At 34.4% G+C, this 14,662-nt stretch overlaps 2 protein-coding genes across 2 annotated transcripts in view; one reads left to right on the forward strand and one right to left on the reverse strand.

Annotated features, from left to right (window-relative positions):
- Positions 1-2,137: 2,137 nt before the first annotated feature.
- On the forward strand, positions 2,138-4,176 carry LOC140056801 (uncharacterized). The gene has a single exon (XM_072102287.1). The coding sequence runs from the start codon at positions 2,344-2,346 to the stop codon at positions 3,130-3,132; it is 789 nt and encodes a 262-aa protein (XP_071958388.1). The 5' UTR covers positions 2,138-2,343; the 3' UTR covers positions 3,133-4,176.
- Positions 4,177-4,973: 797 nt separating this feature from the next.
- Positions 4,974-14,662, reverse strand: part of LOC140057172 (DNA repair-scaffolding protein-like) — a 32,067-nt gene continuing 22,378 nt past the window's right edge. The window contains exon 17 of the mRNA XM_072102726.1: positions 4,974-7,512. The gene's annotated coding sequence lies outside the window, so the exon portion shown is untranslated. The remainder of the gene's footprint in view (positions 7,513-14,662) is intronic.

Below are 14,662 nucleotides of genomic sequence, written 5' to 3' on the forward strand. Positions count from 1 at the left end.
AAATTTAACTTATATATTTTCCTTTCCAGAAACAAATTCAAATCAGTTAAAATAACGTGACAACGCATTCAGTTTAAGAATAAACCTAAAGTTTTTACATCAGAAATGTATAAAACGTACAATTAAATATCACAATGAATAATTCAATATAATTTTAGCATGTACTTGATAACCCTACCGGGCGTTACCGGGCCCTACCGGGCGTAGATTAGAATCGCGACTCTCTCTCCCGATTGTAGTATTGCTGACTTTGTGAGGTCGATATAATTTTGCAGTGAGCCCTCTATAGTGTAAATGTTTATGAACTTATATAGGAGCAGTAGTTATACACATTGTATATAAGCCAATTTACAACTTTTCCACTTTATAAGAGCCACTTTAAAATGTTACATAAGTCAAAAATTAATATTAAATTAAAAATTCATTTATTTTTTGTATTTTATTGTTTATGTACTGTAATTATCAATTATTGTACTGTATAATGACATCGCGTAAATAATGAAGTGAGCCCTCTATATTTACACAACTTTAAATGAGATTCACTGAAAAACGGATTAATTCATCTACTAGTAGGTCTAAAACATTATTGTTTCGTTAAAACGGAATCATAAGAATCATAGAATATGATTAACATCAATTAAATTAAATATAATATTGTTTACGAACACATTAACAAATAGTGGTTGTAAATTAGGGACTTTTTTTAATTGTTTAAAAGTGACATTTTTATCATCTTTTGGATTTAGACCAATTAAGATCTTAAATTATAATGAATTTTGATGTGAACTTTTTGATTTGTGAATTATCTTTATTAGTATTACTGCAATTTCAATTTGAGATAAAATTAAAACTTAAAATTAAAATATTGCTCTTTCAGTGGTGGGTCCTATACTAATTTTTTTTTTCAATTCAACTGTTAATAATATAATTTCAAATTAAATATTAACAATTATTCTCTCTAGCGTGTCAATGTCAAATGATTAGTAAATCTCAAGGTCAATTAGTTTTGAACATTTCAATTCAGTCAACGACCTTTCACCTATTAGTACAGTTTTGATAAATCGAAAACGAAACTAGGAGAAATGCACGGAATTTGAATAATGTAAATTTTACCGTCACGTGCTTTTGACACAATCGAGGTATTCCCTCAACTTTAGACACGCTCATAATTGCACTTTCGTTCGAATCGAAAGAAAAAAAAAATGATGATGATGATGATATGAACATGCATCATCTTTTGTATGAATGCATGCACTCAACCACGAAACCATGAATATTTCTCACGGAATTATTTCGTTATTTTATTACGGGTTTTTATTCTCATTAATTTGAAATAGCTGCAAAATTATTATTTTTTGAGTATCTGACCTAAAAAGAAGGTGTATACTAATAATTATAGACAGGCATGTTTTATTTTGACTTTTATATCATATATGTACTTGTCTCTGCTTGGTTTTAAAACCCAGCCTACCCGGCCTAACATATTTTATTTTAAAATATGGAATAGACCTTCTGAAAAAAATACAAATATAAAATAGGGCCTAGATCGATTTAAAATCATTTTGTTTGCTCAGCTATGAATAATTGCAACAAAAAATTAATAACATTGTAGTTTATTAAACATTTTCACAGTTCACACGAAGTAAGATCATGTGCTACGATCCGCCGAACCAGTTCTAGCCGGTGTGTCCTCATTTACAACGTGGGGATTTCGTTGGCAACCGATTGCGCAATACCAATAGCGAAATGCATTGGAAAACCCCTTTTGCCGCGTATAAATATCGACGTTGTTAAACCAATTAAAACCGGTTTCAGTGACGTCAAACCTATTTTTAGAAAAATCTTCTTCAAAGCCCAAGCCTAGTCACTACTGTAAAATATACGCCGATATTTTAAAGTTCCTAATGTAATTTAATAAGTTACAAAAACATGCAATAGAATACAATTAAAGCACAATATATTGTTTATTTAATATTTATGTATATTTTTAATGTTCAATTGATACGTTTTTAATTTTTTTTAAACACAAAATTGTGGGGAATCGTCCGCGGATTGATATTTCACGTTAACATATTGCGAACAGGCCATAGGTCAAACATTGAATTTGAGGAAGATAGAAAAGCCCTTTTCGACAGGGAATCTCTTCATTCTGAAACGAGCTAAACATACGGAACAACGAAATATAAAATAACTTATCGTTTCGTTTGTTTTACATATATACGAATTACACCAGACTAAACTGTGGTTTTTATTTGTTGAAATCACTATTGTTTTGAGTTTGTACGATCAACGAATTTCTACATTTTGACTTTAGATAAAATATGTTGAAGAATTGCATCGGCCATGGATCATACACTTGGGTTCTACGATGAAAACGATTTCTGTCAAAAATTGCAATTTAGCACCGAAGAAGAATACTTTGATGGTTTTGGAGGACTAAACGGAGTAGAAGACTCCATTGACTTATCAGCATTTCTTTCTCAAAGTCAAAACGAACCAATAAATTCAGTGTCAAATACTGGTAATACTGGTGGACAAGAGGGCTTCCCAACATTGGGAAACCTAGATCATTTATTTGGAGCACAACCTCAAATTCAGAACAATTATTCATTATTACCAGCTGTGAAACAAGAACCAGCAGAAATCAACTACGGTGAGTGCGAATCAACCGTTACTAGTCCAACAATTCAATCCGATATGCCGCAACAAACATTTTTCACGAACACTTTACCGCAGCCCTCGACGGGGATGATGCCAATGGCAAACGATACAACTCAATCGCCATATTCTACGCCGGTTTCATCGCCAACAAGCACGACAATGTCTTACAAATCTTCTCCAGCCAGCAAATCTTTAAACAAATCGAGCTCGGGGAAGAGACAAAGACCGGTTCCCGAGAAGGGTACGCAAGAATATGTGGCGAAGAGACAGAAAAATAATGTTGCGGTACGGAAGAGCAGAGAAAAGAGCAAGGCGAAGGCGATGCAACTGCAAGACACGGTCAGTCAGCTGACCGACGAAAATGACCGTTTGAACAAAAAAGTTGAACTACTTACCAAAGAGTTGTCTGTGTTAAAGCAACTGTTTACGAATGTTGGGAAACATGTTCCGCAAGAACTTCAAAACTGTTGAACGGTCTCTTTTAACAAACAATTGATAACGAAGAAGCCGCTCCGGCAAAATGGGAGGCATCAACATAAGAACCAAAACTTGGGGACACTTTTTAAGTGATTTACCAAACAGAAGAACCTTTAAAACTGTCGAAAGGTTGTCTAAGCATCAGATTGTCTGCCGTCGAGTATGGAGCAGTATCGCTAGCATTCCAGTACGACTTATGAACCAACCAGGAAAATTGGAATAAACTAAAAAAAAAAGGATTGTTTTCGTGAACTAAACACAGATTGTTGTACTGTAGTTGTACTGAATATAATTGTATTTTTGCAGTTTTACTTAATAGAATAGAAAGATGGTTTCCTTATAAGTTATTGTATTACTTTTTCAGTTTTGTGTTCATTTTGATATTGTATTGTACTTAGGCTAGTAGCCTAATTAAAAATTGTTAAACAACATACAAAATAACTGTAGTGCTAAATATTTAAATAAAATAATAATTTTGTTGAAACCATTACTAATAATACTATGTACAGTAGCAAGTTAAAAAGTTCAAAATACAATGAATAAAAAAAAAATGAATGTATAATTAATTGAAACTACATTTTTAAAGAAACAAAAAACCATTTGCCTTGTATGTAGTGGTGTGTTGGGTACGATAAAAACATTTTTAAAAAAAATTGCAATATTATTGATAAATCCATCGTATAAGAAATATAAAAAACATGCAATTGTATTTGCACTTGTGGATATTTTTAAAGTTGTTTAAGGCATGCCGCGTAGCATGACATATTTTTATAATGACGCTGCTCACATATGTTTTTAATGCAGTGAAGCCGCCAAACTAGAGACGAGACTGCGTACATATGTTTCCAAGCAGTTAATGAGTACTCCTGTAGATAGTATAGTATTAAATGATCAGGCTTTACTATGTTGATTAGAGAGCAATTATGGCGATGATATAAATATTAAAAACAAATAAAATTTAAATTTTATTGCATTTTCCAGATCATATATGTTACAAAGTTTAGTGATATGAAATAAAAATTCACTATTTTATGATAATCAGTTGCTTTTTGAGTTTGTTTTAAATACTGTTTGACTCTTATAATTTAGAAATCATTGCGAGATTTAAAGAATTCTACCGACTTTTTGACAGAAATAAGTGGCAATATTTCACCGATAGATACGCTCACGGACAAAACTTAGTAAAACGACTATCCGTAGTGTATATTATAATATTCTATCGTTGTAACTGCTAGATATCTCACAACGACCGACACCAATGAAACGACTCAAACTGATCACAACAGACTCAAACTGATCACAACAGACTCAAACTGATCACAACAGACTCAAAGTTGAAACGACGATCTTAACATCAGACTATTTACTGATAGATACGCCCAAGGACAAACATTTTGGTGAAACAACCAACACTGATCACACGCGGACAAAAACGTTAACTTCGATCAGTATTTCATTAGACGACAAACTACTCACTATGTATACTATTTTACATATAAAATTCAACCATTAACCGATAGATATGCACACAAACGAACATTTTCATAAACATCATTTGATACCATTAAAAATTATATTATATTTGACACCAATATGAAACAATATTTTGCCGTATCAAGGCATAAAAATAATTATTAATATTAACATGAGAGATGCTGGTACAGTGAATAGCTGATGCAATGTGGATAATATATTTCAGTAGACTACAGACACAATACAGTACTATGATAGTTATACTGTAATATATAAACAAATTGAACATACTAATATAGCTATTGTAGCAGCAATATAAAAACACCTAGACAAGTAATAGGTATGTTAATTATACTGTAATAACCAAAACGTTAACAAAATGACATACATAAGTTAATTTATAAAAATAAATACTAAAAAAAATATTAATCTTTTATCTATCACTGACAAAACAATCATGCTAAAATATTGGTGCCAAAATATTGGTAATAAATTTACAATACACAATTTTACTATACAGTGGTAATAAAATATAGTATAATAATATATAATCGATATTTCAATTTACTGTACAATTTACATAATAATTAAATGTATGAATATTGAATTTTTGAATTGGTGGGTGTAGGGTGGTTTTCGATTAAGTGGTGGAGGAAACAAATCGGTTTGGAGCAATTTGCAAATGCATACGTTAGTTATTATAATTGTGGCATGTGGGTGGAGTGGTGAACTTACAATAGGACGAACCATAATGAAATAAAAGCGTGAAGAATGTGTTTTTTAATACTAAATGGTGGATAATTATCCATTCGATAAAATTGTGGATATTTCCGCTGGCATTGGCAAAAACTGAATTTAAATTTATTCACATATGTAACCAGTTATTTCTTCCCCAATGATAGGACAACCACGGTTGTATTCAGGGACTAAAACCGCTAAAAATAAAAACTGTACACCATCATATAATAACTAATTTAACTACACGCAATAATTGTAAATTAATACTAATTTATTTTACATATTTAATTAATAATATTGTCTCCAGAATTTGGCAGTCTAAAAGGACCTGGTTCTGGTAGACCAAATCTAAGGTGGGTATCCTCTCCCCCTCAATAATGAAATAAAAATACAGATATTTCTGTTTTATTTAATAAAACATTGAATCATCGCTAAATCTAACCGCAGACAATTTTATTACCCGGAAACCGATTTTTATTAATTGAATCAAAAATCAGTAATCAGAATATCAAACTTGCTTCAACTCTACTCTAAAGCTCACTCTTCACTATCAAACTTTATGTGACACAAAAATGTGATGTGCGCATATATGGACATGATGTCATATCACTACCATATTTGGGCATATCACTACCATATTTGAGCACATCACACTAGTTTGATAGTGTACACAGAGCAATAACTCTATTCACTTATTGATTTTGTAGGAAAACACCTCTGATCATCAGCAGATACAATCATTCGATATCCAGTATGATATTTCACACAGGTGTTAATACATCCATGTTTAAATTACTGGGGTTCCTAGAATAGGGTAACATATTTGACACTTAAACTTAAGGTGGAATATTAAATTCTGATGTTAAACTTTGCAGGAGTAGAAGAGAGAGGGAGCTGTGTGTTTGTGTGGGGGTTGTGTGTCGATAAGAGGGGTAATTAAAAAGGAAGGGGCTAGCAGTATGGAATAGTTTTCAAGTATGGTAATAGTTAAAAATAGATATGAAAATTCAAATGAATATTTTTAGAAAGTACGTCGGGAAAAAACTGGTATTTCCAAAAACCAACTATCTATGAAAATCAACCCATCTATTTTTGTCGATTATTATATACACAAGTAGGGATTTTCCAGAATAACTATTGACTATGAAAACACAACATACAATACAGGTGTATTTCAAACTCAATTTTGAAAATAGGGATTTCCAAGATGGTAACTCAGCATAACACATAGGCCTACATGATGGTAAACTTAAATATCAATTTATTTGTGTTTAATTTACTTTAAATACAATATTTGGAATTATTGCAAATTGTTTTAATATACATACTGCATATTCAGGGGGACAACTATATTCAGGGGGACAACTATATTCAGGGAGACAACTATATTCAGGGAGACAACTATATTCAGGGAGACAACTATATTCAGGGAGACAACTATATTCAGGGGGACAACTATATTCAGGGGGACAACTATATTCAGGGGGACAACTATATTCAGGGGGACAACTATATTCAGGGGGACAACTATATTCAGGGGACATTTTCTCAAGAACAAACAAGAGTAAATATATGTTCAACACTACAGCCATACCTATATGCAGGGACACCCTGTACCTCTATTAAAGGGACATTTAGCTGGGTCTGGTTGGTGTCCCCTTAATAATAAGAGTACTACTGTATTACTTATTTAGATTTTCTCAATTTCCAGCAGTGAAAATATGTAGGCATGGCATATTAAAAGGAAACAGCCAACCCATATAGTGGACACCCCTATCAAGGGGACACTTTGCAGGATCCTGAAGGTGTCAATTAATAGAGGTTTTATTGTACAGTATTACCTATTTATACGTTTTGAATGGTTTTCATCATTGAGAGTACTGCATAGCTATATATTATGTATGTATACCTCCATGGTTATATGCATTGACAATGTTGTTTTGCATTCAACAACATTCTTGCCAGCTGTTCCCAGTGATGTGTGCACTTTTTAGTTTCAAGTCAACTAGAGGCCAATGAGATTCCAGGAAATTCATCCTGTTAATAGGGTCAGTAAACGCAGCGAACAGCGAGCCTGCCTGCCTGCCGGCCTGCCTCCAGTCAACATGAGTTCATACTTGTTTTTGGCAAGCTTAGTGGCATTGTCTTTGCGTCAAGTCAAACCTGGGGATGAACAAAAACATTTGATATGATTTATGATGGAGAAATAAGAGTTATAATAGAATAAATAAGTTTATCAACCCAATACAAACATATGATAATAATTGTATGATGGTCAGCTAAAGCCAGCTGGCATCGCTACATTTGACCGGGAAACCCAGCAGTTTATAAGGACATTTATATTCTTATTGTCTTCCGATTAAAACAAAATATCTATTTAGGAAATTTAATAATTAATCAGTTATGCACAGTATTTGCAATATACATACTGTATTTCTTAAGTTAGGTTGGTACAAAATTACAATTTAAAGACAATGTTTGGGGCTTTGGATGGTTGGATCAGAGGGGATATTTTCTAGTACTCTTATACCCACCCTTGATAATCTTAAGTAAACCATCAGGAAACTGTAATAACAAGTAATATACAAACTCAGGTAAAATCTATTCAATTTAATATGCATCACATTAAATAATATATTAATATATTTTATACAACACAAGAAGATAATTATGATTTTTTTTTTTTTTAATTTGGTTGAGCGAGGGGTGGGGGTAGGAAAGATTGGGATAGGCGACCCTGTGCTTGGATATTAAATTGCTGACATTTTTACTAGTGTAATAACTGTATACATACTACTGGTAGTTTTTTTTCGGAAAGGGGATGGTGTGAGGGGGTAGCTGTGGGGGTGTGGGGTGCGGGGGTTTGGGCGCAAGGGAGAAGAAGGAAAGAAAAACAAAGAGAAGGGGACATCTATGAATTCAAATGGTCAAACAATGAATGGACATGGGCATATACAATGATATACTGTATTAAACTATGTTACAATGGTAGGGAACAAGAATATATTTAATTTTAAATTAACAAGGGCAGTATTTATATAGTGACACGTCAGCCTTTAATTGCACACTAAAGTAATAGCTTGTCATCAAATCAGAAAAATCTTAACATGAATACTAATAAAATGTGAGTAGGCTGTTGAACTTATTTAGACAAGCAAGTCGCTGATCACAAGAATATGAGTCACGAGAAAAAATAGTTCACAGTGACAGTATTATGATGAAAGCTGTACAATAAAGGAAAATTCTAGGCTCATGAATATTCGTGACATCACAATAGCTTCTATTCAAGCCTATTAAACGCGTGGGCGACTCACAGCAAACAGGATTTTCCACTGCAGAGGTCACAGCATGAAAGAAAATGTTTAAATATTTTAATTTCGTGGGTAGAGTGACGCTTAATTCAAAAGTACCCAACTCCAATTTTTTTTATTTTAAAAGAGCAAAGGTTGTGGAAACGTAATTAATTTAACAGACAAATTATATTTAATCCTAGCTTGACCTTTTTTAAATAATGTAATACTATAGTAACAAACTTATAGGATAACCGTATCATTTTTATTTAATAGTAGTAAATATTTCCAAACTACAAATATTAATTGAGTTAAACATTATTTCATAGAAGCATGTGATGAGAAGTTATTGTTTGCTGCAAAACGAGGGAATACCATTTTGATATTGTGTGTCAATCAGGGTTTGTGTCAATCTGAATTTTAACTAAACTGATTAATTAAGAAAGTATACATTTAAATCTAGATAATTATAATATTATAGCACAGTAGAACCCCTATTAAGGGGACACCTTTTGGACCAAGAGCATGCAATAGTACCAATGCTCAATCATTAAAATAGAAGAAACTAATGCATGGCGTGAAATCAACCAGTAAAATAGCAAGGATAATCAATGCTTGCTATGTGACAGGGAGAGGGGGGGGGGGGGAATCATTATGTGCTTCCCTTTTAACAGGCAAAATTAAATTATTAACTATACCTTTCAATCTATTTAACACTGACAGATTATTAATATTATATATCCACCATTTAAAAAATCTGATATACATAATATATTTAGGCCTACAGTACTTCTATCTATGATAATTTTGCTTTATACACAAACTTTATTAATTTTATAAAATTCATATAAATACTGTATTACTTCATTTTAGTAATAATACTAATCATAGAACATAAACTTTGGAACACCCCTTATATCTAGGGGACACCGCTATTAAGGGGAAACTTTCCTGTGCAAAACAGTATATCTTTTAATACTACAGCCAACCTTATTCAAGGGACACCTCTATTAAAGGTACATTTGTTGGGTCCTGAAGTTGTCCCTTTAATAGAGGTTCTATCTACTGTACACTATTTGTTATTGTACAACACACAGTGTAAAGAGTGGTTCCCACTAGCGACGCAACGCAAGGACGTAACGCAGCGCAAGTGAATTCATGACCAATCACAAGCGATGGCTTATTCGCTTGTGATTGCTAACTGTCTATAACTTCGCTTGTCATTGGTTAAAGCGCTTGCGTTGCGTTTACGTCCTTGCGTTACGTTCTAGTGGGAACCAAGCTTCAGTAGTATCCACAGATATGCTGTATTTGCTTATTTGATACCATAACAACTCTATAAATACAAGAAAATGAATGATGGCATTTGTATTTACTCATCAAATCATTTTATAAACTGGTATCCAACAATACAAATACATTTATTATCTCTCTATTAATACCTTTGGAAGTTTCCATCATACAATGCTGATTAACATTCATGTGACCTTTGAACCTGTTGACAAAAACTCCTACCAATAAATTGACTTTCAATACCACCTCAATGTCATTTTTTTTATGGATTATGATTTTCATATTGTTATCAGCTGGTGAAAACAGGAAAAACAAATTCTGTGTATGATTTTTTAAAACGGCAAATAAAATTTATAGGGATCGAATAATGTGTGAGGTCGGAGATTCTTGTGTATATCGGCAAATCAAATGAATTCAGTATGTTTGCATTTTTAAGGATGAATAACGTGTGATGTCAGAGATTTTTTGTACAGTATATCAGTCAAAATCAATTCCATTTTTAGGAATGACTGATCATCTTAATAATACAAGCCAACAAGGGCATACATTACTAAATACACAGTCTTATATTTATGTGAAATTTAAATAACATTTGACATGCAGTTAATTGTTAGTGGGCATACAGAAGGTTATAGTTGGCATTCATGTTCGATATTAGACACGCCACTAATTGTTTTCTCAAAAAGATGCCTTAATCTGCTTAAGCTCTGTCTACTCTATAGTATCAAATTAGTTTGACAAAAAAAGTGTGATGTGTCCAAATATGGTAGTGATATGCCTAAATATGGTAGTGATATGCCTAAATATGGTAGTGATATGCCTAAATATGGTAGTGATATGCCTAAATATGGTAGTGATATGCCTAAATATGGTAGTAGTACTATAACATCATGATGTCAATATATGGGCACATCACATGTTTTTGTCACATCATGGAGTAAAGACATAAAGTTTGCTAGTGTGGACAGAGCTTTAGACTACACGTAAATAAGGTACAGCAATTAATCAAATTATATGACTTATATATGATTGAAGTTTAATCTACACTATATTTTGTATAACAAATGTTCAAAGTGATTCAAGTACATACAATTCTACTGCAACATCACTAAAAATATAAATGTGCCAAGCTTAAGGTAGCATGCACGTCAATGAACACATTTAAGTACAACAAATATATAAGCTGGTATCTATGTTGTTTATTTAATCTTGAATAACTAATCTATGATAAGATGACGAGATGATGAAAAACATTACAGTAAACAGGTAAAAACAGCAAATTTAAAGGGGAATTAAATCAATGAAATATTTTAATATATTAGGCCTACTAAACAGTAGACCCCTTCTTTGGTACATCCCTAATAGGGAACACCCCTAATAGGGAACACCCCTAATAGGGAACACCTCTAATAGGGAACACCCCTAATAGGGAACACCCCTAATAGGGAACACCCCTAATAGGGAACACCCCTAATAGGGAACACCCCTAATAGGGAACACCCCTAATAGGGAACACCCCTAATAGGGAACACCCCTATTAAGGGAACACTCCTATTAAGGGAACACCCCTATTAACCGCCAGGCATTCAATAAAGGAAGTACCCCTCACCGCCAGCCATTTTAGACAAAATTTACCTGTTTTTCAAAGCTCATAGCAAAGGTGTTTGTAATCAGAATAACATGCAATATACACTCAAATAATGAGATAGAAATAAACTTTCCAATGGTACCAAACACTTTATTGAAATAAAACTATAATACCACATAATTGTACAAAGAACTTGGCTCACTTTTAGCACTTTAGGCTCAATCGGAGAACGGGGATACTTTCCAATAAAATGAACAAGGGGGCTGGGTAACATACATTATGGATACCCCTTAAAGGAGTCATCTTATGAAAACATTTCTTTTTAAAATTTATTCAGAGTACAATAGAACCCTTATAAGGATATCTTCAGGTTGCTAATAGGGGTGTGAGTGTCCCCAACTGAATATAGTGGGGGCGGGGGGGAGAGGGGTTGAGTATGTATCAGCTGTTTATTTCCTGGGAAGGTTTCCACTTAATAGGGTGTCCGAAAGGATTCTACTATAGTAGGGCTAGACAAGAAAAAAAAAAATTACTGTAGGACTCTCTGTCAACATGTGTTTATATCTACAGTATCGTCCCTGTGATTCTAATAATTTAATTCCATAAATCATAATTGAGTAATTTAATAAGGCCTATAAAATGATCAGAACTGCTATTTTAACCACGGTGAGTCAGAAGATTTCACAGATTTCCACCCTAGTGCCACATCACTGCTAAAATGGTTGGATGGATTTGAATGTGGTTTGGCAGATTCCACTAAAAAACCTTCAAAATCAATATTTGAACACGGACTATAATACCGGCAAATATAGATACAGTAAGCTATGGCAAGACAAGTGTGCCAAACGATATATATGTTCAAGAATGATAGACTCATTGCTGGTTCTAGTATTTGTACGTAACTAGAACCCCCATTAGGAGGACACATTTAAACCCCCATTAGGGGGACACCTTTAGGATCTAACAAAGTGTCCCCTTAATAAACCCCCATTAGGGGGACACCTTTAGGATCTAACAAAGTGTTCCCTTAATAAACCCCCATTAGGGGGACACATTTAGGATCTAACAAAGTGTCCCCTTAATAAACCCCCATTAGGGGGACACCTTTAGGATCTAACAAAGTGTCCCCTTAATAAACCCCCATTAGGGGGACACATTTAGGATCTAACAAAGTGTCCCCTTAATAAACCCCCATTAGGGGGACACATTTAGGATCTAACAAAGTGTCTCCTTAATAAACCCCCATTAGGGGGACACCTTTAGGATCTAACAAAGTGTCCCCTTAATAAACCCCCATTAGGGGGACACATTTAGGATCTAACAAAGTGTCCCCTTAATAAACCCCCATTAGGGGGACACATTTAGGACAGTGTCCCCTTAATAAACCCCCATTAGGGGGACACATTTAGGATCTAACAAAGTGTCCCCTTAATAAACCCCCATTAGGGGGACACATTTAGGATCTAACAAAGTGTCTCCTTAATAAACCCCCATTAGGGGGACACATTTAGGATCTAACAAAGTGTCCCCTTAATAAACCCCCATTAGGGGGACACATTTAGGATCTAACAAAGTGTCTCCTTAATAAACCCCCATTAGGGGGACACATTTAGGATCTAACAAAGTGTCTCCTTAATAAACCCCCATTAGGGGGACACATTTAGGATCTAACAAAGTGTCTCCTTAATAAACCCCCATTAGGGGGACACATTTAGGATCTAACAAAGTGTCCCCTTAATAAACCCCCATTAGGGGGACACATTTAGGATCTAACAAAGTGTCCCCTTAATAAACCCCCATTAGGGGGACACATTTAGGATCTAACAAAGTGTCCCCTTAATAAACCTCCAGTAGGGGGACACATTTAGGATCTAACAAAGTGTCTCCTTAATAAACCCCCATTAGGGGGACACATTTAGGATCTAACAAAGTGTCCCATTAATAAACCCCCATTAGGGGGACACATTTAGGATCTAACAAAGTGTCTCCTTAATAAACCCCCATTAGGGGGACACATTTAGGATCTAACAAAGTGTCCCCTTAATAAACCCCCATTAGGGGGACACATTTAGGATCTAACAAAGTGTCCCCTTAATAAACCCCCATTAGGGGGACACATTTAGGATCTAACAAAGTGTCTCCTTAATAAACCCCCATTAGGGGGACACATTTAGGATCTAACAAAGTGTCTCCTTAATAAACCCCCATTAGGGGGACACATTTAGGATCTAACAAAGTGTCTCCTTAATAAACCCCCATTAGGGGGACACATTTAGGATCTAACAAAGTGTCTCCTTAATAAACCCCCATTAGGGGGACACATTTAGGATCTAACAAAGTGTCTCCTTAATAAACCCCCATTAGGGGGACACATTTAGGATCTAACAAAGTGTCCCCTTAATAAACCCCCATTAGGGGGACACATTTAGGATCTAACAAAGTGTCCCATTAATAAACCCCCATTAGGGGGACACATTTAGGATCTAACAAAGTGTCCCCTTAATAAACCCCCATTAGGGGACACATTTAGGATCTAACAAAGTGTCCCCTTAATAAACCCCCATTAGGGGGACACATTTAGGATCTAACAAAGTGTCCCATTAATAAACCCCCATTAGGGGGACACATTTAGGATCTAACAAAGTGTCTCCTTAATAAACCCCCATTAGGGGGACACATTTAGGATCTAACAAAGTGTCTCCTTAATAAACCCCCATTAGGGGGACACATTTAGGATCTAACAAAGTGTCTCCTTAATAAACCCCCATTAGGGGGACACATTTAGGATCTAACAAAGTGTCTCCTTAATAAACCCCCATTAGGGGGACACATTTAGGATCTAACAAAGTGTCTCCTTAACACTTTGACTGCCAAACACGAAGATCTTCGTTTTTGGAAACACAACGCTTGACTGCCAAACACGAAGATCTTCGTTTTTCGCGTTTTTTTACGAAATCCGGTAGATAGGTTAATTATTGGTATATCATATAAATATGGACACTATATTCGGTCTGGACCGTGATTATTTTACTTTTTGAAAGTAACTAATCTGGTTACGAACGATTGTCAAAATGGTACCTGTCGAAATAACATACACCGCGCATCACAGTAGCGCGTACAGCGATGGTTTTTGGCGCATTGT

The sequence above is a fragment of the Antedon mediterranea genome, chromosome 8 (genome assembly GCF_964355755.1).
Source record: "Antedon mediterranea chromosome 8, ecAntMedi1.1, whole genome shotgun sequence".
Classification (NCBI taxonomy): Eukaryota; Metazoa; Echinodermata; class Crinoidea; order Comatulida; family Antedonidae; genus Antedon; species Antedon mediterranea.

Coding starts and splice junctions, on each gene's coding strand:
- LOC140056801 (XM_072102287.1), top strand. CDS start 2,344: ATGGATCATACACTTGGGTTCTACGATGAAAACGATTTCTGTCAAAAA.